This window comes from Cynocephalus volans, chromosome 5 (assembly GCF_027409185.1).
Source record: "Cynocephalus volans isolate mCynVol1 chromosome 5, mCynVol1.pri, whole genome shotgun sequence".
NCBI classification, from domain to species: Eukaryota; Metazoa; Chordata; class Mammalia; order Dermoptera; family Cynocephalidae; genus Cynocephalus; species Cynocephalus volans.
Window position 1 is genome coordinate 47,253,641 of NC_084464.1, and position 27,884 is coordinate 47,281,524.

Sequence of the window (27,884 nt, forward strand, 5' to 3'; positions counted from 1 at the left end):
TTCAGGAAGGATCCAAATGTAACTAGAGTTATATATTTTATTTGAGCCTCACCTCTTTGGAGTAAGGGGAACAGAGATGAGAGGAGTGAGTTAGAGATGGTCTGGCACAAACCCCAGAGATGTGGGGCATGTGAAGAAGGAAATCCTTCTCTAGAACATCTGCTGAAGGTGAAACGTGGGGAGCCTGGATAGGGAATTCAGAGATATGTTGGCATTTAGTAATGTGATCTGGGCGTGTGATCCCAGTGCTGAGCAAGGAAGAAGGCCAGCAGGTGGAGGAGTCACAAAGCAAGTACTGCTAGTTTGTATCCCAGTCTAGGTCTCTTGACTAAGCTACCCCTTTAGGGTGGGGAGGATTTGCCAAGATTATCTGACCCCTTATTTCCAGTTCATCTCCCAGGCATCCTCATTGTCACTGCACTTGGATGGTTATGAATCCCTATGTTGATGTCTCCTTTCCGCTGACCGTGGTGGAGGCTGAGTCTGAGGCTGGGAGCTGGGAGCCACAGGCTGATAAACAGGCCAGTACTGCTGCCGAAAATGAGTATGAGCATTTGGCCTGGATTTGGGCTCGGGTGCCCTCTCCATCTCCAGCTCCAGCTCCAGACCAGGGTCAGTCTCAGGCTCAGGCTCAGTCTCAGGCTCCAGCTCAAGCTCAGGCTCTGTTTCAGGCTCCAGCTCAGATTCAGGCTCCAGCTCTGACTGAGGCTCCAGCTCCTGATCCAGGTCTAGGTCTGTATCCAGCCCAGGCTCTTGTTCTGAATCCAGCATGTGATCCAGCATCAAATCTAGCTCTGAATTCTCTTCTCCTGCCTCCTGGATCTTGGTGAAGCCTGGATTTACATTTTTTGGCTTTTCTAGAAAACTTCCTCTCATGTTAGATCTTGAGTTGTCTTTCTGAAATACACACAATTAGATGGGTTAAAATTTCCAATTAAATTTAACTTTTGAGCAATCAAGGAATTTCGGAATACAACAGGACTTGGATTCCTGGCAAAGTAGAAAATATTTCTGGCCTAATCTGCTTTTTATCTTCTTTGTACCATTTGATTTCTCAGTTATTCACTATTCTTCAGGCTCAGTCAATCCCTAACTTCTGATTTCTCTGTTTTTTCTAGCTAGACTGGATTTTATGATCAGCCACTTAAACAGCAATGGTCTTGACAGCATTTCGAAACATCTTGCCGTCTTGATCTCACGTTTCTTGCGTACCCCCAATGCAATCCTCAACAGGACGTGTAAGGCTATTTGTGACCTGGCCTCTTACCATTTTCTTTAGCTTTATCTCCAGCTGTGACCCCCACCCTTTGCTCTAGCCATAAAGTTACCCAAAGTTGCCTGACTACTGCTTACCTTTGCTCATGCTGCTCCCTTTGCCTGCCTTGTCCTTCTCCATCTTGTCTGCATTCACTTTCACTTATTCATCATTCTAGATTCAGATCAAAGATGACCAGCCAGGATCACAGCTTCCACTGTCTTCCAACTGCACCTAACTCACACTTCTATCATGGTAACAGTAATGTATTGCCTTATTTATTTACAAACTTATCCCTTACTAGACTCTACGCTCCTTGAGGTGGGGCAGTGTCTAGTTCTTGATATTCCCAGTACCAGGCACTGAGCCTATCACATAGCAGGTGCCCACAAGGCTTGGTGAATCAGCCTTGCAGCAGCATTTCACAAAATTAACCACTTTCACCCTTCCTGAAACATTTTCTTCTCTTCCATCATGTAACATTCTTCTGCTTTTCCTTCTCCCTTCCTTTTTGCTTCTTCTTGGTCCCTTTGCTGTCTCCTCTACTTCTGCTAGACTCCTAAATGTTGGCGTGCCTGGGCTTGACCCTGGGACCCTTCTCTTCTCCATTTACACTCTCCTCATAAATAACTTTATTTAGGCTTATAATTTCCATTACCATTTGTATGCCAATGACTCTGGTTATAACCCTTCCCCTGACCTGCAGGTTTATATATATACTTTCATCATTCCTTTTTCTTTTTCTTTTCTTTTCTTTTCTTTTTTTTTTTTGGGTGACTGGCCTGTACGGGGATCTGAATCTTTGACCTTGGTGTTATCAGCACTATGCTCTAACCAAGTGAGCTAAATGGCCAGCCCCATTCCCATTCTTGACATCTCCACTTGGATGTCTAACGGGCACCTTGAATTTAATACATCCAAAATAGAGCTTGCTCCTCTCCTCGTCTTCCCTATCTTAAATGCCAGGAAAAAAATGGACATATTCAATACTAAGTCTTAATAAGGTCCTGATAAGAATGTTAGTAAACTGGGAAAATACTTTTAAAAAACATAGTAAATAATGTCCATCTTAATCCAATTGTTACCACTAGTTTTAATAGAGACACATAAGAAGCTTTTCTTATTAAATTCAGGAGTAAGACAAGACTCATAAATACTACTAAAATTGTTCTGGGAGGTCTAGCTAATGCAATAATAAGTGATATTGAAATAAGAATTCTAATAATTGGAAATTAAGAAATTAGGATTATTTTTAGAAAATATTTTTCTATCTGCAAAATCCAAGAGTATTAACAATGAAACCTCTTAGGATTGATAAAATGATTCACAAAAAGTGGCCAAATAATTTAATAAAAATCAATGACTTTTCTATGTGCTAGCAATTACCAGTTAGAAAATATAATGAAAAAGATTTATTTTAAAAAACAATACAGATATGAAACATATAAAGTATCTAGGATTTGTTTAAATGAAGAAAGTCACAAAACCTTACTATGACTGAAACATTTAAGAAGACTGAGTAAATATAGAGACAGTCCATGATCCTAGATAGGAAGAACAAATACTGTAAAGGTATAAATTCTCAAATTATTTTATATTTTTAATGCAATTCTAATGAAAATTCCAACAGGTTTTTTTTTTTTTTTTCCCCTGGGGTGGGGGAGAACTAGACAAGAGATTCAGAAGTTGGTTTGGAAGAATAAATCTGTGAAAATGACTCAGCAAATTTTGAAGTAGAACAGTGATGACACAGGACTTCATGACCAAATGTTAAAATGTATTATAAAGTAGTAGTAATCAAAACAGAACAATGAAACCAAAAACTAAGCTAGCAATAGACTTTAACTTTCATAAGAATGTAATATTATATGAAAATAGCTTCTTAAAACTTAGAACTTTCATAAAAATGTTAATATTTTATGAAAATCAGTAAGGAAAAGAAGGTTTATTCAATAGATGGTTGGATGGAGCTATAGTTTGAATGTGTGGTGTCCAAAATTCATGCTGTGGTGGTATTAAGAGGTGAGGCCTTCTGGGAAGTCATTGAGATAATATTTTGGTGTCCATCTGTGTTTTTAGTTTCTTTTTGGGGGAAACATTTAATCTACACAGATACTGATTTGAAAATGCTGAAGTAGGTCCAGATCTTTACTTAGTATTAATAAATGACTAAAAATTCTGACTTATATATCATTCCCCTTTGCATTTTGGTCAGGTTTAGTAAATCTCATATTACCCACAATGTAAATAATAGCCAAAATATGAGACACACAGATCTAAACTTCTGCTAGTTCATCAATTTTATTATTCATCCCAAGGGTGGGGTGGGGGTGGATTCTAAAAGTATAGCTGGGGGAGATATTTAAGATATTTAGCAATTGGTTTGGCACAGGCACTAACCAAGATTACTATAAAAGGATCCTTGAGGCCTCTGCTGGGTCGGGTAAACCCCTCTCTTGAGTTGGGGAAGTGTCCTGAATGGGACCCAGATGTCATGGCAGTGGGGGCACTTGGTGGCTCAGGTTCACTACTATTTACCAATTGGTATGGGAGCATTTTAACATCTCACATTCTGGCATAGCCATATGGTGCCAGAAAATCTTTCCTGGACATCGTTCATCTCTATCTGATCAGGCACTCCCCCAAACCCACCCCATGCCTTGCTTCAACCCCTCCTCCCAGCTCTGATGCTTCACATTATCCAACCTTGTCTGTTTCTGAGTAGGTTTCCCGTATCACTGTCTCAGATTCATCCATGCTTAACTCAGGGGAATCTGGAATCCTTCTTGACAACGCAAACAGCACAGCGTCGTGGATGGTGAGGAACAGCTGGGCCTTGGTGATGCCATCGTCAAAGAAATCATTTCTCTCAAATCCTCTCACTACAGAAGCTACAGACCAAATCCAGAACACACACAGTGTCAGACATCTGAGGAGCAGAGGACCCAAGGTGCAAAACACAGCCCTCTCCCAGGATGAAGGATTACTCACAGTGACACCCTGCAAGGAGCACCAAAATGTTGGCCTTCTGGAAAGCATTGCACATCTGTGGGGAGAGAGTAAGTCAGTGCCAAAGAGCTTCAGACTCACTAGGAAAGGGCCTTCTAATTAGCTGAGTTTTAAAACCCCTTCAGCCATCCACTTGTCTTGGGTATATGTACCTTTGCATCCCAGTTCAGCTCTATAAACATTCGATGAGTGGACTTCTACGAAGGTACTTTGAAAAGTTCATGGAAAAATATAAATGAAAGATAATACAAATCTTTCCACGAACTTTTCGAAGTATCTTCGTATATGCCAGGAAATGTCTAAAGTGCTAGAAATACAAAAGAGAATCAGTCCATCTCATATGGGTGTGGGGAGTGAGAGAGAGGGTTGCTTGTGATCTCAAGGGGGGAAATAGACTACATAAAGAGACAATGTTCTGTTAGAGAACATTCATGTGAGGAAAGCCTAGGATAGAGACAGGCACAGGTGTGATGGAAGCACTCTGGAGAGTTGTCATCAACAACTATATCTTGGTATTATTGCTTAGTGTTTGCATGTGACCCCTTCTCCCTGGAGATGAGCGGAGGAGGCAAGACCTGGCCTAGAGATGGCCATGACACATAGGGAATGGAATTTAGAAACCCTGAGGGTCACATTCATAGCTGCTTTGCAAAGTTGCATTTGACTTTAGTAAAATATCAGATACTTACTATCAGATTAATAAACATCAGATACTAACTTCAAGTTTACTTCAACTTATACATATGCTCAGGGGCAATAAATCTTGAAGTTTACTTCAAAGCAAGTCTTATTAACCTTAATACTCTAAGATTGAGTAGACTCCAACCCTGAGCACTAAGTTTAAGTGTCAAGAGAAACAAAACAAACTCTGCTTCTTTCAGGACCAGGAGTCATTCTGAATCAGTTGGTAAGTCATAAAAGTCATTTGGTAAAGGACCATAACAGATAGACTCTAAGTGACAAGCAATGGGAAAGGGAAATCCCATTAATTAGAAAAAGCTGAATCTGAGTGGTTGTCTCTAGTAAGAATGGACTGCTGGGATTTTTCTTAGTAGGTTTAAGTTTTCATTTATAAAGTAAATAAAAAACATAATGATTTCCTCCAGTAAGGTTGTATACAGAACAATTCCAAAGGGAATGAAGAAACCTGTATTTTCAGAGTGTGAGAGTGCACCATGAATGTCTGAAGGCTGTAAGGTAAAGGTGCGTGACATGGCCTCCAGGATGGGGGTGGAGCAGAAAGTCATCACCCATATGCCAGGTGTGGATGGGTGATGCCAAGGTCCAGAATATATGGTGCCTCTACAATAAGGGAGGCAAGACAGGGGAGACAGGAGAGGATGGCCCAACCATACTATGGAAAAGAGGAAAAGAATGCTATCAGGTCAGATGCTTAAAGTTCAAATGCTGGGGGCCGACCCCGTGGCTCACTTGGGTGAGTGCGGTGCTGGGAGCGCCGAGGCCGCGGGTTCAGATCCTATATAGGGATGGCCGGTGCACTCACTGGCTGAGCGCACTGCGGGTGACACCAAGCCTAGGGTCGCGATCCCCTTACGGGTCACACACACACACACACACACACACACACACACACACACACACACACACACAAAAGTTCAAATGCTGGACAGGCCATTTATTAGCTGTGAGCCTCAGACCCTTAGGGGAAATATGGCCTGTTTCTCAGGGCGGTTGTGAGAATTAAAGAGACACTGCATATACATGTGTTCAACTCAGTTTGGCATGTAGCAGGCATTTGACAATGTGGGTGGAATGAAATATAAAGTAACAACTACAGTACATGACTGGGAGAAGAGAACAGCCTGGTAGAACCACCTAAGATGGAAAAGCCCAAATGACAAGAGATTGTTTAATATACTTGAGTCTGAAAATGGGATGGGAAAACAGGATCTTATGGATGGGAAAGCTCTTAATGTTAATCTCTTCCAAATCTCTCATTTTATAGATGAGGAAACCAAGACCCAGTGCAATTTAATAACTTACCTTGGATCACATGGACAGCGAGCAGTAAAGCCAGGACAAAGCATACATCCCAGACTACCAACCAGAATTCTTTCTGCCACGAAAAGCTTTCTAATGCCTCAGACCAAAGAGGCGCTGGACTCACTTAAGAGAGAATCATACTCCTTCAGGAATAAGAAAGTATAATAAAATAGGATTTGAGGATAAAAAAAGGAAAACCAGCCAAAGGAGCGTATCTCAATAAAAGGTGGGTGTAGTCAGAGCCAGGAAATGAGTGTTCAGGCTGTTTAAACCTGAGCCATCACCAATAGAAGCAAGAGTGAGATAGACTGCTGTAAACTTAGATAAGCTGGCTGGAAGAAATATACTGTACTTATGGCATTAAACAATGAAACCGATATGGTTAGTTGTGCATCTAAACTGTCTGTACTGTACAGGAAGGAGAGAAATGAGAAGTGTCAGAGAAACCCGAGAGTGAGAGAGAAGTCAGCACCCCGGGACACAGCTTTTGAAAGAAAAATCTTGTCTTTTTCACCTGAGTCTACAAAGAGGGACATGGAGAAGACCCTACAGGTACTGGACAGGTAGCCTGAAGTGTCATTTCATCGCAACTTCTTCAAATCTGAGTGCAAGACAGGCCAGTGCCTATTTTTTATTTTTACAGTGCCTGGTTCAGAGCAGCTGAACAGTGGAGAATTCTTGGTGAGCCTTTTTCTGTAGCGTTCAGACCTATTCCTTGAAAAGATTTGCAGCTAAATCCCAGGATGTACTGGGAGTCGCTGGGCATGACACTGATCACGATTTCAATGGTGTTAAGAGTTTATTTTTTTCATTCCATGAGAAAGAATAATGTGCCATGCTTACTGAACCAAAGTCAGGTTCAACAAATCAGAGTTGGTTTTTTTTCTTTTTCTTTTGATTGACCTTATACTACCTTCAGTGTCCAAGTTTCTGGTGGCCTAGCAATCACATAGCAGCTGAACAGTGACTAACAGGATTCATTCAGGATTGGGTTTGGGTGGAGGTGGTAGGAAGGAATCACAGGTCTTGATAAATCTTCCTCAGTACTTACCTGTCTTAATATGATTAAAGCCTGTGAATCCACATAATGCACCATGGAGAAGTCCAGGATGATGGTGTGGGTGCTGGGTGAACGAGGCCCATCTGAGTGAGGGATGAGCAATCTACTCCCCCCATGACTTTGCATAGCATCAGGCAGTGGTAGCGAACTGTTTCTTGAGGGATTCGTAGGAAGCTGAACTTTCTCCATCTCCTCATAGTTATGCCCTTGATTTCTCTGAGATATGGAAGATGTTGTGTATGGCACTTGGTCATCGGACACAGATTGGCTCATGTTCCTGCTCTCAAAACGTGAGCAGCGTATCAGGTTAAAGGAGGATGCATCGGGATCCAGTTTATTTTCAAATCGTTCTGTGTAAACAATCTGGGACAACAGTTAGGGGAGGACTGTGATAAGACTCAGAGAAGGGCTGGAAGTACTTGCAATGATGCTGTATCTATCTACCAGCTCACTTCCCTCTCTCTTGTGAAACTTCTCCCAGACTAGGAACTGTACATTTGCTACTTGGATATCTCACTGTCACTTCAAGCTCATGACTCAACCAACATTCATCTCTGCTTATCCTTACCACTTAAAGCATCCCCTTCCCAACTTTCTATGTCCATCAATGACATTATCATTGTCTTAGTAAGCCAGACGTAAAGTCATCTTTAATTTATTTCCTTTCCTCATCCCTGGGTCCTAATTAGTCTCCAGTGCCTGCTAATACATTGTGTGAAGTATTTCTTTCCATCGGTTCCTTTCTCAGCACCTCCTTCTTTTATCAGTACAGCAGTCTTCTGTCAGAATTCCCTAAGAAAACAAAAATGACTCGGGCAGGGCTGTCTTTACTTTCCACCCCTTTCAATCTCCTAATAGGCCCAGAGACAGTACCAAGGACCAGGAATATAATGACACGCAAGATGTGAATGTGGACTCTGCATTCACCGGAACCAGAATCTGCCTGGGGAAAGTGTACCTGTGCATTAAAGGGGTAAATAACAACATATGTGGACAAGAACTGTAAGGCATATGGAAAAATGAAAATAATTCATTTGCTACAGTGGTATAATTCTGGGTCATGTTTCTTTTTTAAAAAATCTATTATTCTAACAATGTTGCTTGTGATATAAATTTTAAAAATTTAAAGGTTAAAACTATACAAGATAGTATATATTGTATAGCAAAAACAGTGGTGTGGATAGATCATAATGTTACAGTTCAAAGGTGAGAGCTGTTTCCCAAGTCTTAAAGGTCACTGAGGCCAGGCCTTTGGGGGACAGGAGCGTGTGGCCCAGTGGCAGGGAGATGTAAGCTCCTCCAGGCAAAGGAAATTCTCTAAGAGCTTCCCTTTTTTCTCTTTCGTCTTCTCTACATTTTTGTCTTTCTCATGATAACCTCATCCCATGTCTGCTTGACCTTACATCCCAGGCCAAGCCTCTTATCCCGAGAACACACTTATTACTACCTTGGTGTTTTTGCCAGGCCTGTCCATGGACTGGGAATCCTCTTTTTCCCTACCCAACATCAGCCCAAACTTTTCTTTCCCACCCAGCCCAAGTCCATTGCCACCATGAAGTTTCTCTGTCTTTTTGAGCTCATACTGATTTCCTCTTACCTTAAGTCTTAGAATTATTGAAATCTAAACACAAAATTTAGAAGATAGCAATGTACTGTATTGTATGGTTTACAACCCTATTCCATCAATCTAAAGATGTACCACTATTTTTTGTACTATCAAGAAAGGAAAAAAAAATGCTGAAAATTAAACTATGCCACATCATGGAACTGCATGATGCAATTTCTGAGATGTGAAAAAAATGTATAATTTAGAATTGATAAAATGCAATATAGTCTTTTCTGTCACACTAATAGAGCGTTATCTCCCTAATTTGATTTAAAACTACATGAATTGCTTCAAAAATGTGTTCTTGAGGGACTCTAGGTGGGTGGGGGTATAGATGAAACAAGATTGGCTATGAGTTGATAAATCTTAAAGCTGATAGTGGGACATAGGTGCTCATTATATTTTCTCAACTTTTGCATATGTTCAAAATTTTCCATTAAAAATTTTTTAAAATAACTACCTGAATGAACCTTGAGGACATTATGCTAAGTGAAATAAGCTAGTCACAAAATGACTGTATAGAAGTGGAGAAAAATACAGTAAAGAAGCATTTCTAACCCTGGGCGGTGGCTCCAGGTCATCACAGTTGCAGAAACACCTACAAATCTTTTCGTTCTGTAGGTTGGTATCACTTTGATTAAACAGGCAGAAAATTTCTTCTTCTTTAAGAGGCACCCTTACCATATCAACCTGAAAGATGTAAGAGGAGTCTCATGTAGAGGGTTAGTGGTGGAAAAACACAACAGGATGGGAGAGGGATGCTTGTGGGGGGAGCAGAGCAGATAGAGAAAGGCAGGGGAGGAAAGCGGGTACCTCTTTTAACAGCTTGTGTTTTAGGTGGTAAACGTTTACAAATGTAATAGAGTTGCAGCACTGGAAGATTTTCACCCCAGGAATGCTTACAATCTGCAAGACAAAAATGTGAAGTTGAGGGAAATGTCTCAGTTCTTTTACGGAGTAAAAATAATAATTCCTTATAAACTTCTGGAGAAACTGTATTCTTTCTTATTAGAGGCAAGAAAATTCTTTCCTCCCAGGCAAGAAAATTCTTTCCTCCCATTTCTCTCCTGCTTTTCCTGCTTCCTTCTTTTCCACTCCATTTTCCCTCACTCCTCCTTTTTTCTTGGCTTTCCTCTCCTTAAAGTACGTTTTAAAATTATCTTTAACTGGCTGCGGTATTGTAAGGATTTGGATACTTAAGAACCTGCCTCTACCCTTGTGCTTCACTTCCCCCTCCTTTGTAAATGTGTGTCTGCAGTGCAGCAAACAACAGCAAAGGGATTTTGCAGAAAAGCAAAGCTCCAGGCTTGGTCCATCCCATCCCTTAGGCAAAGGAGTGGAACTGGTTTGGATTCTTACCTCCCGACAATCATTGATGCTTCTATAAATGTTGGTGTTAGGGATTTGGCCCAGGAGAAGAATCTTAGCTCTGAAAGGAAATGCACTTGACTTTAGGTCATAGTTGCCTTACCTTGTCATGGCTAACCTCCTATTATCTGAGACAAAGTACCTGTGTGAACGGACAGTTATGATGAAGAAAGCAAAAACTAATGAAATGAGCAGTCCCATGTCCAGTCCTAGGAAAATTGCAGCTGAGAATGTCACCATCCAGAGAGCCTTATGGAAAAGGGAATGAAGGGAAAAGAAAGACCATGAAAACAAGCAGAACTGAGAAAATTACCAGCCCTATCTCTCAATTCATCTTCACCCTCTCCCTTACTACACCTGAGAGTTAGAGAAAAAAATACACAGCCATATGGACTGGTGCCTTTGCAAACAGTTGGGACCTCAAGGCTGCCTAGCAGTTCTTTTACGTATCCCTGGTCATCGCTCTTTCCAGTTCTCTCTTGAAACTTCACTTTCCTCATGTACAGAATAGAGATGATAACATCTACATTATAGGCTTTGTTGAGGTTAGAAATACCATTTGTAGAGCAAACCGGAACACTCACCAAATGCTAGTTGCTATTTTAAGACCTATGTGCTCCAGCAGCTATTCTGCCTGGCAAGACACCTCCTTCTCTTATTAGGATTTGCATCTCCTATCCTGGAATGTATTTACATTAACTAGATTAAAAGTCATTCAAATATGCAATGATTGACAAGCTCTTTTTACTAGATTTGCATGTAACTGTGGCCACTTAATTAATCCCTTTTATTTAATTTTACAATAGTTGGAATAAAGTCTCCATGTTTTCATGCACCAACAATGTTGACTCCCATTTTCAAGCAAAAATAGAGTACTAGGCATCAAAGAATTGCTAGTGTTCTTCATGTCCATGGCTGATCTCTTTTATTTGTTCTCTTTCTCTCTTTCCAACTTTCCCCTTTATCCTTCCCTTCCTTAGCCAGGACATCTACACTCACACAGTCATATTGGTCCTGCCTCCACAGACTGGGTAGGTTGTAAATGGTTTCAAGGTAGGGCAGGACGTTGCTCAGAATAATACCAGCCAGCACAGCCTGTGGGGAAAAGATAAACCCTGCTTCATTTTCCCTTCTGGGAGTAAAACTCCCAAGTCTCCACAAAGGAACCACAAAAAGTTAGTAAGCCTTCCACTCAGATATTTTGCATTGACATTTCATGAGTACCATGTCCATGCTCCAACTCATTATCCAATCAAATAACTATTCTCCATGTTTTTCTCTGCTCTCCTCCACAATTTGTCAAACACATAAGTTAAGGTCCGGCCAAGGCCAAGGCCAAGGCCTGGCTGATTCAGCCAGTAAAGCTACAACAGGTCCCTTTTAGGTTCAGATAGTTAGTTTATTATTCACATAGACAGTGAGAGGAAGAGCAGACAAATGTTACAGTCATCTGGCCCCTTCTGTTTCAGTGCTGTCACTTTTGGTGTGCGGGACAAGACCCACAGGGAGCTGGCACCTGCTTTGGCTACTTGGACTTACCTTGTCTAGTTTGCTTGACATATCTATGTCACCTATGTTGTCCAGAAATCATTCTCAGATGGGATGATAAATTAAGAGAACTTCTACTCACAGAAACTCAAAAAGTTTCAATTGGGCTTTTATTCAAGTTTAATCATGATATACTGTAATTATGTCACTAACAAAATAACCATTTTTGTCCACCAAATTAAATTAGCAAATTAAAAATATTGGTAATATCCTATATGTGGTTGCTTAGTATGAAAAAGCACTGCCCTTTTGGCAACATATCAAGAAATGCTGATATGCTTTCACACAGTTTTGTTTTACTTTTAGAAACATTCTAAATATAGAAATGAGTAGATGTACAAAATTACACATTGTTGTGTTACTTATAACAACAAAAATGCAAACAAGCTAATTTTCCAATAAGGAAGTTATTAAATGTTATATAGGAGTATTGTGCTATATATTAAATAAAAAATAAGAATACAAAATTGTATGGTTACAACCATGCAAAGTGATATCCACTCATAAAAAATAATTTTGGCTGGATATATGCCACAATGTTAATAGTGGTTTATTTGTGATTGTGAATGAAATTTTTAATTACTACAAATTTTCCCAAGTTTTAAAAATGAGCATTTCTACTTTTCTCAATGCGAAAAAAAGTTTCTTAAATATGAGAAAATGAAGATCTATACTCATATGAATATAAAAATCACCAGGGCCTCAAAATAGAATCTAACCTACTTTAAAAAACATTTTCTTGTGTTCATAAAGTCCCTGTATCAGTTTATCATTTCTCAGGCTTTTCCTAGCCATCCTCTCCTCTATATGCCTAGGAATTAGGAGTGATCCTATCACCAGAAATGGCTGGGTCCAAGCTTACTTGGGCTTTCGGAGAGTACCCAGTGACCAGCTGGGCAGTACGGGAGGAAAGAGCAAAGATGAAATCAGTAGAAATTGTCTCTTTCCCAGCATACCGTCTTCTTTACAATCAAGATTCTCTAAACTTTCTGCAATTTGCACAGAGAAAAGAAACTGAACTTCATAGCTTTTTTGATGGACTTTTTTGACTTGAGGCAGGGGGTATGGAGAGACAACAAATCTTTTCAGAAAACAATATACATCAAAAATTTTACCCTTCTGAATATTTAGGTAAAATATGCTCATAGTGTAAAAAAGAAACATACATAATTTCCATTGTCCAAGAGATAACCAATGTTAACATTTTGGTATGTTCTAAATATATTTTTTTACACATATTGTTATAATATTGAGTATGCTATTTTGTATCATGTTTTTCAAAGTTTGCATTGGTCTTGTTTTAACTAGTTGAGATCCTAGCCAGGATGCTCCATAATGACTCCAGTAAGGATTTTGCAACAAGCTATCCACAGTTTTTCGAGGAAGAAAGAAGTCATTCATAGTTTAATGCTCAGATAACTTCAATTGTTATAGTAATTCAGATATTCCATTGATCTGATTGTATTCATATCTTCTCACCCAGAAACATGCTAACTAGATGCTGTAAAAATAAAGTGACATAACATGGCCAGCCAATAGCAAGGGGTGTTCTGTCCCCAACATGTTTGTAATAAAGGAGTGCTACCTACTTTTATCACTACCCTTCAGTGAATTCTGGAGATGACTTCTGCTGGGAATCAGAGGACAGCTTGGATGTTAAACACAAGCTTATTAATCCCACCCTCCTTGTGTAGATTCCATGCCTTGGCTCCAGGATCCTTGAATCACAAGAGCAGAGGCAGCAGCCACCTTGTGGTTATGCTGCTCTACTAAAACCCGATATTTCCCAGCTGGAAGGGAAGTGCTCAGAATGATGGGGATAACATTTACAACAGCTCCAGCTTCAGGGACCCCCACCTCAGTGTGTAACCAAGCTGCTACATCAGGGAAGAAACCTGAGTTTCTTCCACCTCCCCAAGTACTATATAAAAATGGTTAAAGGGAACATGAAGAAAACTTAAAAGGAAATGACGGTCACTGACCATGGATCTATATTATAACTTGGAACAAATTGATTACAGCCAGTAATGAACACACTTGACATCTCTAAGCTCAGGTGATCAGTCTCACACAAAGGGAAGAAATGGTACATTTGTATATAGAGGGACCTAGCTGAACAGTGAGTTAAGACTCAACTTTCAGACCTGCATTCTAGTGCCAAGAACTAATTGAGAAGCAGTGAGGCAGCAATGCAGGGACTGAATTCCCATGAATGCAGAACAAGCCTTCTGGAAACAGTAGAGGAAAACAGATGGCATGAATGCAAAGTGAGTTTCCAAGCCTGTATTGGTAACAGGGGTCTGGCATCTGAAGTCTATTTTGATCATTTTTCACTGCATCCTTACTGGTAAAGCTTACATTATAGCTTAAGTAATAAAAAGGAGGTTAATGAGAATGATAATAATAACAATAATAACTAATGTTTCTTGAGTGCTTACTATAAGCCTCACACTCATATATATGCCGTATATAAAAATATAAATCTCTCATATTATCTTACAAGGGTACTTCAAAAAATTCATGGAAAGATTCATTATCTTTCAAATCTATTTTTCCACAAATTTTTTGAAGTATTTAACCCCATATTTAACTCCCAGCCCTGTGACATAGACACTATTATTTTAAAAGAAAGGGACTAGAGATGGGCCGGATCAACCACTAGGGACAAGCCAAACGCCAATTCTCCGCAGAGATGCCCTACCAAGGTGCAATGTGGAGATTCGGTCTTTCTTGACTTATTTGATCAGTTCTACTTACATTTGGTAGTTTGTAGAAAAAGCTTCCCGCCTTCACCATGAGGAGCAGCATCACACCTGCGCCTACCAGAGATGCAAACTGAGGAGACAGAGCCGATTGGAGAGAAACCATCAGGAATGTATTGGTCCCTGTCTGCAACCGAGGCCTTCTGCTTGGTGAGAAGCATGTCATTTTTTCTTAAAAGGAGTTGGGTTCAGCATAAGTGGATTTTTGTTCAACCGACATTTTCAGGTCTTATCAAAGTGCTGAACACATACTAGGTACTCAAGAAAAATACTTGCTGAATGAATGCATGAGTGATCTCTGAAAATGTACAAATTGTCCTGGGTATTTGAATCTTTATTGCCAAAGCTCTGGGCTATGAAACTCAAGCCTCATAAAATCTAACTTGCATTCCCTCCTAACTTTAACCTCTCCTTGCATAGTTTAGGAAAGCCCTAGTAAAGTTCTCACTTACAGCCCTAAAATCCCAACCTTCTACCTCCCATATAATATACCACATCTTACTTTCCTGTTTGGAGCTTGGATAACTTCCCACCTAACAGCTTCAGCGGTGCTTCATTTTCCTGCTTCAGTTTCTTTCTGTTTCAGTGCAATCAAAAAAAAGCTACAAACATGAATCCAGGCTGCATATAGCAGCTCCAGATCCTATCCCAGCTGGGTTGGCTACTCTGGCTCGATGTCACTTGGTAAATAAAGTGATTCTTACTTGGCAAATAAAGATGGAAAGCTAAGAAACAGTTTGCTTTATAATCCCAAGGCTCTTGGACATAGTCTTGAACTCATGATACCTCTATTGGTAAATTTCCATTTTTTAAGCCCCTAGTAATAACAGTAATATAAAGCAGTGTCATTTTCCACTGTGATGAGGAATGACGGGTGGCATAAAACACAAATAATGGCATATTCAAGCAAGAACTGAGGGAGTTCCTCAAATTTAATCCATGAAAGGACCACTCAGCAATGAATCTCTAAGTTTTAAAATTTTTTAAGTCGGGGGGGGACTTCCTACTGGCTTCCTCTCACTACTCACTGCTATTTGCCATATAAATGTATTACTGAAAATAGTGGCAATGCAGTCAACGTCCTACTTCCTTCTTTCCCCATCCCATCTGATTCACAGTTAAAGTGAGTGCTTGACATGGGAAAGCTGAACCACATGAGAATAGTGTAGAAAGAAGCACTCAGGAAATTGGATCACCTTAACTGAAATTCAAAAGCTGTAATGGCAAACATTTCACACACTGTGGAACTGAAACAGGTAACTGAGCCCATCGGCCTCTCCAGCCAGTCTACGTATCAGCCTGTTGCTGGATCTAACTTATAGCTCCAACAGCTGATCTAACTTTCAGCTGGTCTTTGCTGGCACTATAGGAAAAAATACAAAACAAAAAACTACTTTGATTTGTGCAGGAAAATATATCAGGCTTTTTCTTTGCTACCACTTCTTTTCTTCAAAATTATTCTGATTATTTTAAGGAAACAAAGATAGGAAGACACTAAAATAAACTGTATATAAAATCTAGATTAAAGTGAGTACAAACTAGACATGGATCCCATAAAATTAGCTGCTGCTCAGAGAGGGTTGGGAGGCCCGCCAATAATTGTGAATCCTCCTGGGTTGCACATTCAAAGAAGTGGGCTTTGGGACCACAGGACCATCCTCGGTGGCACTGTGCCTCAGGAAGATGCTTGATGACTCTCAGAATATCAGGCTTAGTTCCTGAACAGGTCTAAAGACAGCGAGCACTGCAGAACTGTACATCTCATGCATGTTTTGCTTTTCTGCTCTGATTTTCCATCACATTTTCAGGCTTTCTTGAACAAACACTAACTCTGCCTTCTCTCTGGGGATTCAAGGCAATGTGAGTCCCCATAGCCATAGCCACTATTGACATGCAGACCCTCAGACACCCATAGATCCATAAGCAGTGGGTTCTGTGAAGTAGGACAGGAGATGGCTGAACACCTGCCTGGGCACTAGGGACCTGGGGTAGAAACTGTGATTTTTCAACATCTCTGAAGTGACAGGCACTGTGGTGGACACTATTAGCATCTAATTTAATTATCACAACTGAAAGGGTGGTTTTATCCCCATTTTACAGATGAGGACTAGAGCCCCAGAGAGCAAAAGTAATTTGCCCAAGGTCACACACATCTAGGAAGCATGGAGTCAGGCTTCATTCCCCCTGATGATCTGACTCCAAAATCCATGCTCTCTCCAGTGCCACATTTGCTTCTTCTCATTTTAAAAGTAGTTCTGGGAGCCTGGGGACAAGGAAAGAAGGCCAGTCCTTGGAAAGCAGGGAACAAGGAAAGGAACCCCATCATGGAGAACAGGGAATCACAGTGGTCAGAATACGGTGAGCAGGAAAATGGAGTGGGGACAATCCAGCGGGCCTCAGGCCTAGGGCTTGTCATATCCTCTCTGCCAGGGGCCAGGCCTACCCATGCCGCAGGCGAGGTTGTGGCTAGAGGGCCAGCAAGTTTTGCTGCAGCAGATAGAGGGAAATGGGTGCTAGACAGGGAAAAATTAATGTAAAATCCACTCTCATACACACAGTTTATTTAAAGTGACCCCTGGTGGCAGGTCATTTTTGAGAGGTTGAAAGCCAGCCCTCTACTTCTTGTCATCCTGAGGAACTTTGAAGAATTGGGGATGTTCTCAGGCAGAGTGAATCAAAAGGCCCCAGAGAGAAGGGGTGGAGAGAACACCCCACTGTTGTGGGATGAAGAAGGCTGAATGAATCTCAGGGGACTTTTCCGATTCAGATCAGAAACTCAAGAGAGGAAACTGGGCAGCTCCAGTGTGTAGGGAACTGGCTGCATTCTCTGCTTGAGCCAGCAATTTGCACCGGCCTATCAGGGTCTCAGAACAGGGCTTGCCAGCTTCCCTAGGGACATTTCTCCCCATGGAGGGCCACAACAGTGAAGTGAGAGGTGTCACTGGTAGGGAATGTGCTGCACAGGTGAACAAGGCAATAACAGGAAACAGAATGAGAGTCATACGCTGCCTTTGAGGCAGGCCCTTTGTCCAGTGAGCTAAAACGGTAAAACAAGCTTGTTCAGAGGCTGGAAATTCAATCATCTGCTAAGGCCATCCCCAAACTTGGCCTTTCTATTCCCCAAATCAGTCAGTGCAGATGGCAAAGCTATTCTTCCTCTAGTCCACATTGTACAGGATGGAGTCCTGCCTTTAAGACAACTCTGAGTCTGGACTAAAGCCCTTCTTCCTCCCTTCCATCTGTACATATCCTAACCCCCTTTCAGTACTCCATGAAAGTCCCACTTCCTCCATCCTTCTCCTTCTTGCAATATTTATAGCACTTTTTGTTTACTGTGCTTATTCTGCACGCAATTTTTCTTTTACTGTGATTTAGTTTTTTCCAGCTGTGCTCATCTTGTCTCCCCAAATTTATGTTATGCTTATATACTGAATAACCAAAGTGTGTCGCAAACAGTTAGTGGAATTCATCTCTGGAATTTCCATTTCCATTTCTTCTTATCATAAAATCCTCCAAAGTTTTTGCATGCTTATATAGAACATCCTTCTTTTTAACATAGCCCAAATTTCTTCTTCCTGTCAAGTGGTAGTGGAGAAGGCCAGTGTGTCTTGTAGAAACTCAGTTCACACAAAATGATATGACATATTATTCTAGACCCAGTCTCTCACCCGTGCCTAATCTTTCTGACTTTTATTAACTTTCACTGTATACTTCACTTTACATTTGCCAGTAGGCTGTGACGCTTTATCTTTCCCATTTAAATTTATTGCCCATTCTTCTGACACATCAGTTTCTGACCATAGCTGTACCTTCTGACTATGCTTCTGCAGCATAAGTATGTCTTTGACCTTTGCCACTGTTTCTCTGCAGTCCGAACCCTGACTCTTTCCCTGGGCTTATCCCAGTTTCAATTCTGATAGCTCTCTGACATTTCATCACACTACATAGCTGAGATGGGACACCTCTCAGGTTATCATGTTGTAACTTTTATCTAGTCAGTTCAAAACTTATGATCTCATACCCTCAACAGACAGAGTTTGCCTTTACAGTCTTACCTTCCACCATTTCCCCTTGCACCCTGGCCCTCTCCCTACCTAAACATTTAGTTTATTAATTCAGAATACCTGATGAGAGTATGACCTAGATAATTTTCTCCTATTCAAAAGTAGAACAGTCATCAATTTCCTAGGCTCTTCTAGACAAAAGACACAACTCCCTATCAAGAAGGCCCCTTGCCATGACTTTTGAGGAAGCCAAGAAAATTTTTAGTTTGCTGCCAGGATGGGGTGATTGTATTATTACTTTCCCAGACTAAGTATGAGAATACATCTCCCCATAGGGGGAAAAAAAGTTAATAGATGATGGTAAATTTACCTGAAATATTGTTATCCTTCAGGTGTGTTACATGGAAAATGGGTATTTGTTGGCTTATATGTGGAAACCTCTCACATATAATAATGTTTCTATAGAAAATGACTTTCAAGTTCCACATTGACAAATAACCTTTGAGACAAACTCTGAGCAAAAATCAAGGCAAACATGGAATCCAAATTCTTCCAAGAGGTCTTCCCCATCAAGCATAATATTAAAACAGCACAAGATTAAGTCGATATAATCTTCTATGAATATACATATGAATCGACATAAATATCTTTATACATGAGAGATAAAATTCTACTTCAACACACCTGTTGTCTTCCTCCAGATTTATCCTGGATAATAGTCCTGGCGAGAGCACCAGTAAACACACAAGATCTGAGAAATGAACTGACGACATTGCAAAGGCCGATGGCTATTAAATCCTGTAAAGAAAAGGCAGACACTTTAGGCCCGCTCTTTGTTGAAGAATCCTGATTTAATTTCGAGCTAAAGGTATGCTGTTTATTTCTTGCATATGAATATAGGGTTGTTTATATCACTTCAAATAACAGATTGAAATATTCTTAGGAAGAACAAAAAGATGGCAAATCTGACTTTATAAATTAAGTTGAATCTTCATTTTAGTTAATGATCATAAGGAAAGCACTTTTTCAAGGTGAGAAAATTGGATTCTTGTCTTTTTATTCTTTCTCATGATCACCAGGACTTAGAATGACAGGGAGAAGCTCAGTGCTATTCTTCTCCCTTCCTTCTGTGCTATCCTAAAAGTCAAACTGGGACACCTCTTGCTTCCATATTTCCCTCTTGAGTTCTAGGGAAAGGGCCAAACTCAGAGTAGTTATTTTCCTGAAAAAATAAATCAAAAACCAAAAGACAAAGACTATTTTACTAGTATCCAATATATATGTGGTTTTGTGTATGATATTCCATAGCATTTCTTATTGCACCTAAATATATGGTCAACTTCTAAGGACTTGGTGGGAAGAAAGATAAAATTAAGAAGAGAGGAACTCTGCTAACTTAACGACATGATGCCATATGTTATCTTCTTACTTCTCTGTACCATATCTGTTCTAGAGGGATAACACTCATGTTAATTCAAGTGGTTTCAAAGTTAAGTATCCCTCACCTCTCAAAAATCGTTTTGTGATTACAGTCCAAATTACAGTTCAAGTGACTTTGCTTAAAGAAGAATTCAGCCTTCGTGTTGACAGGAGGCTCAGATTTCAGGACAAAGACTTAAGGGTCAGAGGAAGTAACAGTCCTCTCACCTGATTAGTATTGACTCTGTAGTTATGGTGACTGGCAATCTTCTTGCTCAGAAATATGAGCAGAAAGGAGCTCACCAAAGCTAAAGAGATGGCTTGTAAAATAACCTTGGAAAGAATGCTGAAATCTGGCAATGCAGGAAACAGGAAGCTGGAATAAAATAGCGGAATTATTTGTGGATAGCAGGAATCCTTGATTGGCACCTCCCCCACTCCATCCTTGTCGTTCTGGGCAGGCCTGACCCCCCACCCCTCCTTTTTTAAAAATAACAATGAGGAACAAGTAGAGCAACTGAGGCAGCAGCCTGCCAAAACTGCCATTAAACCAAGCCAAGTTACAAAAACCGTTAAGAGAACATGCTCTGCTGCCTTTTAGTTCAAGGTTTCTGCCATGTAGCAATGACAATAAAAAAGACAAGCAAAACCACAAGGATGCATGAAAAATGATTCCTTGACACTATTTTGAGACCATACCCGTGGGTAAACAATAGGCAGGTATCACATCTAAGACTTAGAGCTAAAAGGCTCAATGAATTCCCTTCTATTCACACACAAATCCTTCATGGCATAATTTTAGTCGTCGTCCTTTATACAAATTACTTATAAATTCTACCCACATCTTCCCTCTTGTACTTTTGAGGTCGTCAGACTGTTGAGACTTATTTATTTTGCTGATAATCATGGTCATTTAATTCTTCTAATTCAATACACTGTATTCCTAGTAAGATCATATTGTACAAGCCATTGCCAAACACATATAAACCATGATCAAATCCTCTTCCCAGGTATAATTTTTACCCTATTGTTAACTACGAAACTCTACTTGTTTAACACAATAAACTTTCTTCTTTGTCTGTATTACCATCAAATTGCTGTCCAGAGAACTGAGGAACATTCTGATTTTCATAGGAACAAATGCTTGTCTATTCATGTACTGGTTTAGTAATTTTACTCTGTTGCCCAAAGTATCTGTTAAATTAGCTTCTGTGTGGTCAGTTTTATGCTGTGACTTCCTAGGAGTCAGAGATTATGTTTTTGGTTCCCTTTATATGTATGTAGGATAGAAACTCTGACAAATGTTTGATATTTTGTTTTTAAAGTAGAAAATTTCTAAACAGTTACAAAAGAAGAAAGGATGCCGTAATGAGATGTACCCTTTACCCACCTTCAACACCTTTTTCATGACCAATCTTATTTCATCTGTATCCTATCCACTGCCTATTCCAAAATTAGTTTGAAGCAAATGTTAGGTATTATATCATTTCAGTTGTAAATATTTCAGTGTACCTTTGTAAAAGATGTACACCAAAAAATTATTACTAACTTCTTAATATGAGTATTATCAAATATCTAGTTAATGTTCAAGCTTTCCCAAATATCTCATAAACATATATTTTACAATTTATTCAAATCAGAATCCAAATAAGGTCCATATACTACAATTCTTTTAAATCTCTTTTAAGCTATAGTTTCCCCTTCCATATCTTTTTTTTTCTTCCTTGCAGTTTTTTTGTTAAAGAAACCTGGTCATTAATCCTATAGTATTTCCCACAGTCTGGATTTTGCTGATTGTATTCCGGTATGTCATTTAATGCATTCCTCTGTTCCTTGTATTTCCTGTAAATTGGTAGTTGGCCTTTCAGGTTTGGTCAGATATAGAATTGGCCTTTTTAACCAAAAATACTTCATAGGTTGTGGCATATACTTCTATCAGGAGGGATACAATGACTGTCTCTTTTTGTGATGTTAGCAGATGATATGCTAGTATCCCTTATTGGTGATATTCTAATTCTGTAATTCTTTCTCTCTTTATTGGCTGGAATACTTCTATAAAGTGAAATGTCTTGTTATCAACTGTTTAGATGCCCCAAAGAGCAATTAGCATAGGAAAGGCATGATAAATGCTTGATTTTTCCCCTTTATTTAACAATTTTTACAATAATGAGTTGGGTTCCTAGCATTTTCTAAGGGTGAAAAATGAGTTTATTCTTTTAGAATTTTTACTTATTCATGGATTTAAACATATTTGATGTATTCGGCCAGTGAGAGCCTCAAAGTGATCTACAGATTCAATGCAATCCCTATTAAAATCCCAACAGCCCTTTTTGCAGAGGTGGAAAAGCCAATTTTAAAATTCACATGGAATTGCAAGGGACCCTGAACAGCTACAGTGACCTTGAAACAGAAGGACAAAGTTTCAGGACTCATATTTCCTGATTTCATAACTTACTACAGAGTTATAGTAATCAAGACTGACATAAGGATGGACATATAGATCAATGGAATAGAATTGAGAGTTCAGAAATAAACCCAAACATTTATGGCCAAGTGATTTTCAATAAGGATGCCAAGACCATTCAGTCAGGAAAGAAAGAGCTGTCACCAAACAGTGCTGGTACAACAGAATATTCACATGTGAAAGAATGAAATTGGACCCTTGCCTCACAACATATACAGCAGTTAACCCAAAAGAGATCAAATACCTAAATTTAAAAGTTAAAATTTTTAAATTCTTAAAAGAAAACATAGGGGTAAATCTTCATGACCTTGGATTACGCATAGGTTTCTTAGATATGACACCAAAAGCATAAGCCACTAAATAAGTAAATAAAAATAAGAAACTTTTGTGTTTCAAAGGATATATCAAGAAAGTGAAAAGACAACCCACAGAATGGAAGAAAATACTTACAAATCATATACGATAAGGGTCTGGTGTCTAGAATGTATAAAGAACTCATACAATTCAGTAACAAGAAAAAAAACAACCCGATTAAAAATAGTCAAAGCACTTACATAGACATTTCTCCCAAGAAGATATACAAATGGCTAATAAGCACATGAAAAGATGCCCAACATCATTTGTCATTAGGGAGATGCAAATCAAAGCCAGAGTGATATATCACTTCATATCTACTAGGATGGCAGCAATAAAAGAAGAAGAAATAAAATAAGTGGAGAGACAGGAATCCTTGTTCATTGCTGGTGGGAATGTAAAATTGTGCAGCTGCTGTGGAAAACAGTTTGGCAGTTCCTCAACAAGTTAAACATAGAATTACCATATGACCCAGCAATTCTACTCAGAGATATACACCCCAAAGAATTAAAAACAGGTGCTCATACAAAAACTTGCACTATTCACAGTAACCAAAAGTGGAAAACAACTGAAATGTCCATCAACTGATGAATGGCTAAACAAAACATGTAGATCCACACAAGGAATATTATTCAGCCATAAATAGGAATGTACTGATACATGGTACACAGATGAATCCTGAAAATATTATGCTAAATGAAAGAAGCCAGACACAAAAGGCCACATATTATATGATTCTGTTTATATGAAATGTCCAGAATAGGCAAATCCATATAGACAGAAAGTGCATAAGAGCTGACCAAGGGCTATGAGGAGGAGTAATTAGTTACTATTAGAGGATACTGGGATTCTTTTTGGGGTGAAAATGTTTTAAAATTAGATGGTGGTGATGGTTGTACAACTTTGAGAATATACTAAAATCCACTGAATTGGTTAAAGGATGAATTTTATGGCATATAAAAAGAGAATATTATAAATAACTTTATGTCAATACATTTGACATCTTAGATTAAATGGTCAAATTCTTTGAATGACCAAAACTAACAAAGCAGTCTCAAGAAGAAACAGTACTCTGAATTATAGACAGTAATTGCATAATTTAATAAATTGCATATTAAAAATTGAATTTGTAATTAAGAATCTTCCCACAATAAAAATTCCAGGCCCAAATATCTTCACTGATGAATTCTACCAAATATTTGTGGAAGAAATAATGCCAAGTTTACAGACTCTTCCAGAATTGAGTTGAGGGAATACTCGTATTTCCCAAATACTTCTATGATGTCAACATATTCTGTACCAAAGCCAGACACCAATATTACAGGAAAAGAAAATCTCAGGCCAGTATTCTTCATAAACATAAATGCAAAAATTCTTATCATTTTAGCAAATCAATATATGCAATGATAATACACCATGACTGAATGGTTTATCCCAGGATGCAGCATTGGTTTAGCATTCAAAAATCAATCACAATATTAACAGACTAAGAAAGGAAAAGAAATCTTGATGACTTCGGAGGGAGCATTCTTTTTCCATAGATCCATACTGGCATAATCATTTAAACCTAGTGTGGAAACACAAATATGCTTTGTTTCCATTTCTCTAGATTACTTTATAAGTCAGAAAAAAATCTCTTAAATGTTCTAGATAAGGTTTGCTATTTAAAATGTTTATTCTTTTGATTATCTTTTATCATTTCATCAAAGACAAAAATATATATGACTCAATAGTTGATTTACTTCTGAATAATTGTGTAAAAATCCAACTTCGGTAAAATGACCATATGTTAAATACAGTTGGGAAAATTATTTCTAAAGAAATTTTGTGATGTATTTTTCCACAAAGCAAATAATTCCATATTTAATTAAAATTTCATATTACTGCATGTATTCAAAATTTTGTTTTCCTTTAAGAAAGAAGAATCTACTTTTAGCCCCTCTAAGAGCTATCTTCTCTTATCTTCCCATTTCTTACCATTATTATGTGCGTGAGTCTAAATTTTTATTTTTGAATATTTTTTCTTCACCATCCAACTTTGTATATTTTAATTTCCTACTTATAACTTACAAGGATCTCAGTGTTTTCCAGATAATGAGCTAGGTAGGAACATAACTGAATGCTTAGAGGCAGATATTTAACTTTTTGTCAAATTCCCCCCTTTTGTCCTTTTAAGAAGGTAGGTAAGAATTTGTCTGTCCCAAAGAGGTACACAGTAAATGTGATTTATTACCCAAATCTAAATTAGTAAAACTTGAATATTTAGTATGATAACAACACAAATTATTGTTTTTCCTTCCTACTGTTCTTTGTAGCGTTCAATTCTTGCTAGTAAATTAGGTTAAAAGGGGACACGGACAAAGCAGGAGCTAACTTAAATTGTTCAATTTCACTGGACCTTAATAAAAAAAGGAAGTTCAAAGCAATGCTTAAAATTAGATTTTTTAAATGCTCACTTGTCAGAGGTGATGAATATCCCAATTACCCTGATTTTATCATTACGCATTGTATCCATGTATCAAAATATCACATGTACCCCATAAATATGTACAATTATTATGTATCAATTTAAAAATAAATAAATAATTTTTTAAAAAGAAGATAATATCTACCTCATAGTATTACTGTGAAGAGCAAATGAAAAAAATAGGTAAAGCATCAATCTCAGTGTTGGTTATTTTTTCTGAGGGCAGAGACCATGTCTTATTTATCTTTGTGTTCCCCGGTACGTAGGTGGTATCTACTCACATTTTTTAATTGAATAGAATTTCAAATGGATTTAGCCGTTATCGATTTTATTAACTAGTAGAATATGAGGCTTGTTCAATTTGGTTCTATCAAAGTAGCCTACGTTTTGTTATCCCAAAGTTTAGCCAGTATCCCTGGTTCTTTGCAGGATTCCCTATTATCCAACATGAGGAAATGAGCAATGCTCTTCAAAAGCCTGCCTGTGAGGCCAGAAACTGCAGTATATTGTCTTTCTTAGCTAACGTGATTCATCTGATCAAGGGTAAAAAATTATAATTTCCTAACAGAAACAAGAGTGATGCCCCATAGCCTCTGGTAGGAATTATAATGTAAATTCATTGTGAGTCCTTAAGAACTCCATATGCCAGATTATTTGAAGGTAACTTCCTACCCAGGGTAAGAAAATAATGTTACTCAAGGACACTGATTCATCCCCAAACACTGAGCCCTAGGAGAGAGACTAGGAAGACAGAGGCATCTCTTGTCCTTCCCTTGAGGGTTAACCAGACAGGTACGGAGGGTGAGAAGGCCTATAATGCACTATGAAAAAAACATGAGTCTCTCTGGTATTCAGTGCATATGGCTGTTTTCTTGGATAAGGAGATTGGTTCAGCCATGAGAAGAGAGACAGAGGCTGACCAGAGAAGAAACAAGGAATTGTCCTAGCCCTTCTCCATTCATGAACCTCTGTGTTCTTAAATGAATTTGGCTGTGGCCAGAGAGTGCTAGTAGAAAATATCAATTAGGCTGTATGGTCAGAGGCTAAGAGATGGTATCAGAAAGGGAAAAGCAGTCATGAAAAGGAGTTACTGACCCATAAGGAATCATGTCAATGAGCATCTTGCTGTTTTCTGTGGCTATGTTTATCCTGTTTGCAATTGCAGTGAAGCCAAGAATCTGTAAGGGGTTTAAAAAAAAAGACATATGATTATCTAAATATCGTGCATTCTCCAGGAGCAGAAGCTCCCATAGTCTCTGGCAGAATGTAAAATGAAACCTGTGGCAGTCCCTATGCATGAACATTGGAGAGAGTGGCATGGGCAGTTCCGTGGAGCAAGAGGCAGTGGTCCTTCCTCATTCTTTTGGTTCTCTAAACTCCTTTTGGCACTGTAGCCAGATACAAAGCAACTTGGTCTCTGACAATGATGGCCCTGGTTTCTGCCTTGGTGCCTGACATAGTGATGGGAACAAATGAATGCCATGAACTCCCTCTCCCCACCAACATTAAATGGCTAGGCCAATATTATTTTCAGATAATAGCTATATCAAGTTCTCAGTTTTAAAAGTTTTTAGATCCAGATACACTGTACTAATAAACTCATAAATAAGTCTTTTTAGGGGATTGTTGAGCTATATTAAGAGAGAATCATATGACTAACCCATAATATGAGCAGCATTTGATAGTACAAAGGGAAAGGTCTTTAGCAAAGCAATTACCTGCTTTCCCCTGCCCCTTTCATCTACTTCTAAAAATGGCAATCCTTCCTCTAGTCCCTGACTTTCAACTAGAGAGAAAATACAAAACCTAGCAGCTGTTACACCTTATAAAGACCTTGCATCAAGGCAAATTAAACCAGAGGTGAGAGATCTCAATGCCCAGATTCTAAAATACTAATTATATAGTTGCTTTACCCCATTTTTCCTACTAACAAATAAATCTTTTTCCAGCATCTACTCAAAGAGTTCAGCCAGACACTGAGCAGGACAGCAGCTGGCTTGGCTGTGACTCTTGTGATTAGATGAAGACCTCTAGGAAGCCAGATCAGAATGGAAGGAAGAATATGGATCACAGCTTGGGTCAGAAAAGGAATCTTGGTCTTTACATAGTTAAGGGGCAAGAAGTATGGCAAGTGGCCAAGGAATTCTTTTATTTCCCTTATAAAGGTAACACTTGCTCATAAAAGAAAGTGAAGAAAATATGAAACCTTGAAAAGCAAAAATAAATTACCCAAAGACAATTACTATTGACTTTTTTTGTGTGTTTGCTGTATAGCTTAAATACACACACATACGCATATATAAATTATGGACATATAGTATGTATGATTTCTTATAGCTAAGGGACTCTGAATTGTCAGGATATTCTACCCAGATCCCAGATGTTGCCTTGAAAATTTTCATAACTATTTGAGACTGTTATCTTATGGACAGATTGATGGGTGTGTTCACATCTGAACAGTAGTTTCTTGGTGGGTGCTGTGACAAGGTTTACAAGGTTTTTATACCCCAGCAGATTCCCTCTTCCCTCTCCCATTTTCCTCACTGCCAGGAGAAACAGGGAGG

General features: G+C 38.9%; 1 protein-coding gene across 1 annotated transcript in view; it reads right to left on the minus strand.

The window, feature by feature from the left end:
• Nucleotides 1-429: 429 nt before the first annotated feature.
• The window catches only part of SLC26A8 (solute carrier family 26 member 8), a 47,204-nt gene continuing 19,749 nt past the window's right edge, over nt 430-27,884 (minus strand). The window contains exons 7-19 of the mRNA XM_063098284.1: nt 26,416-26,498; nt 20,264-20,411; nt 19,301-19,414; nt 14,608-14,685; nt 11,302-11,397; nt 10,445-10,551; nt 10,294-10,363; nt 9,748-9,840; nt 9,493-9,624; nt 7,320-7,691; nt 4,247-4,301; nt 3,962-4,146; nt 430-897 (exon numbers count right to left, since the gene is read on the minus strand). Of these exons, the coding sequence (XP_062954354.1) occupies nt 430-897; nt 3,962-4,146; nt 4,247-4,301; nt 7,320-7,691; nt 9,493-9,624; nt 9,748-9,840; nt 10,294-10,363; nt 10,445-10,551; nt 11,302-11,397; nt 14,608-14,685; nt 19,301-19,414; nt 20,264-20,411; nt 26,416-26,498 (2,001 nt within the window). The remainder of the gene's footprint in view (nt 898-3,961; nt 4,147-4,246; nt 4,302-7,319; nt 7,692-9,492; nt 9,625-9,747; nt 9,841-10,293; nt 10,364-10,444; nt 10,552-11,301; nt 11,398-14,607; nt 14,686-19,300; nt 19,415-20,263; nt 20,412-26,415; nt 26,499-27,884) is intronic.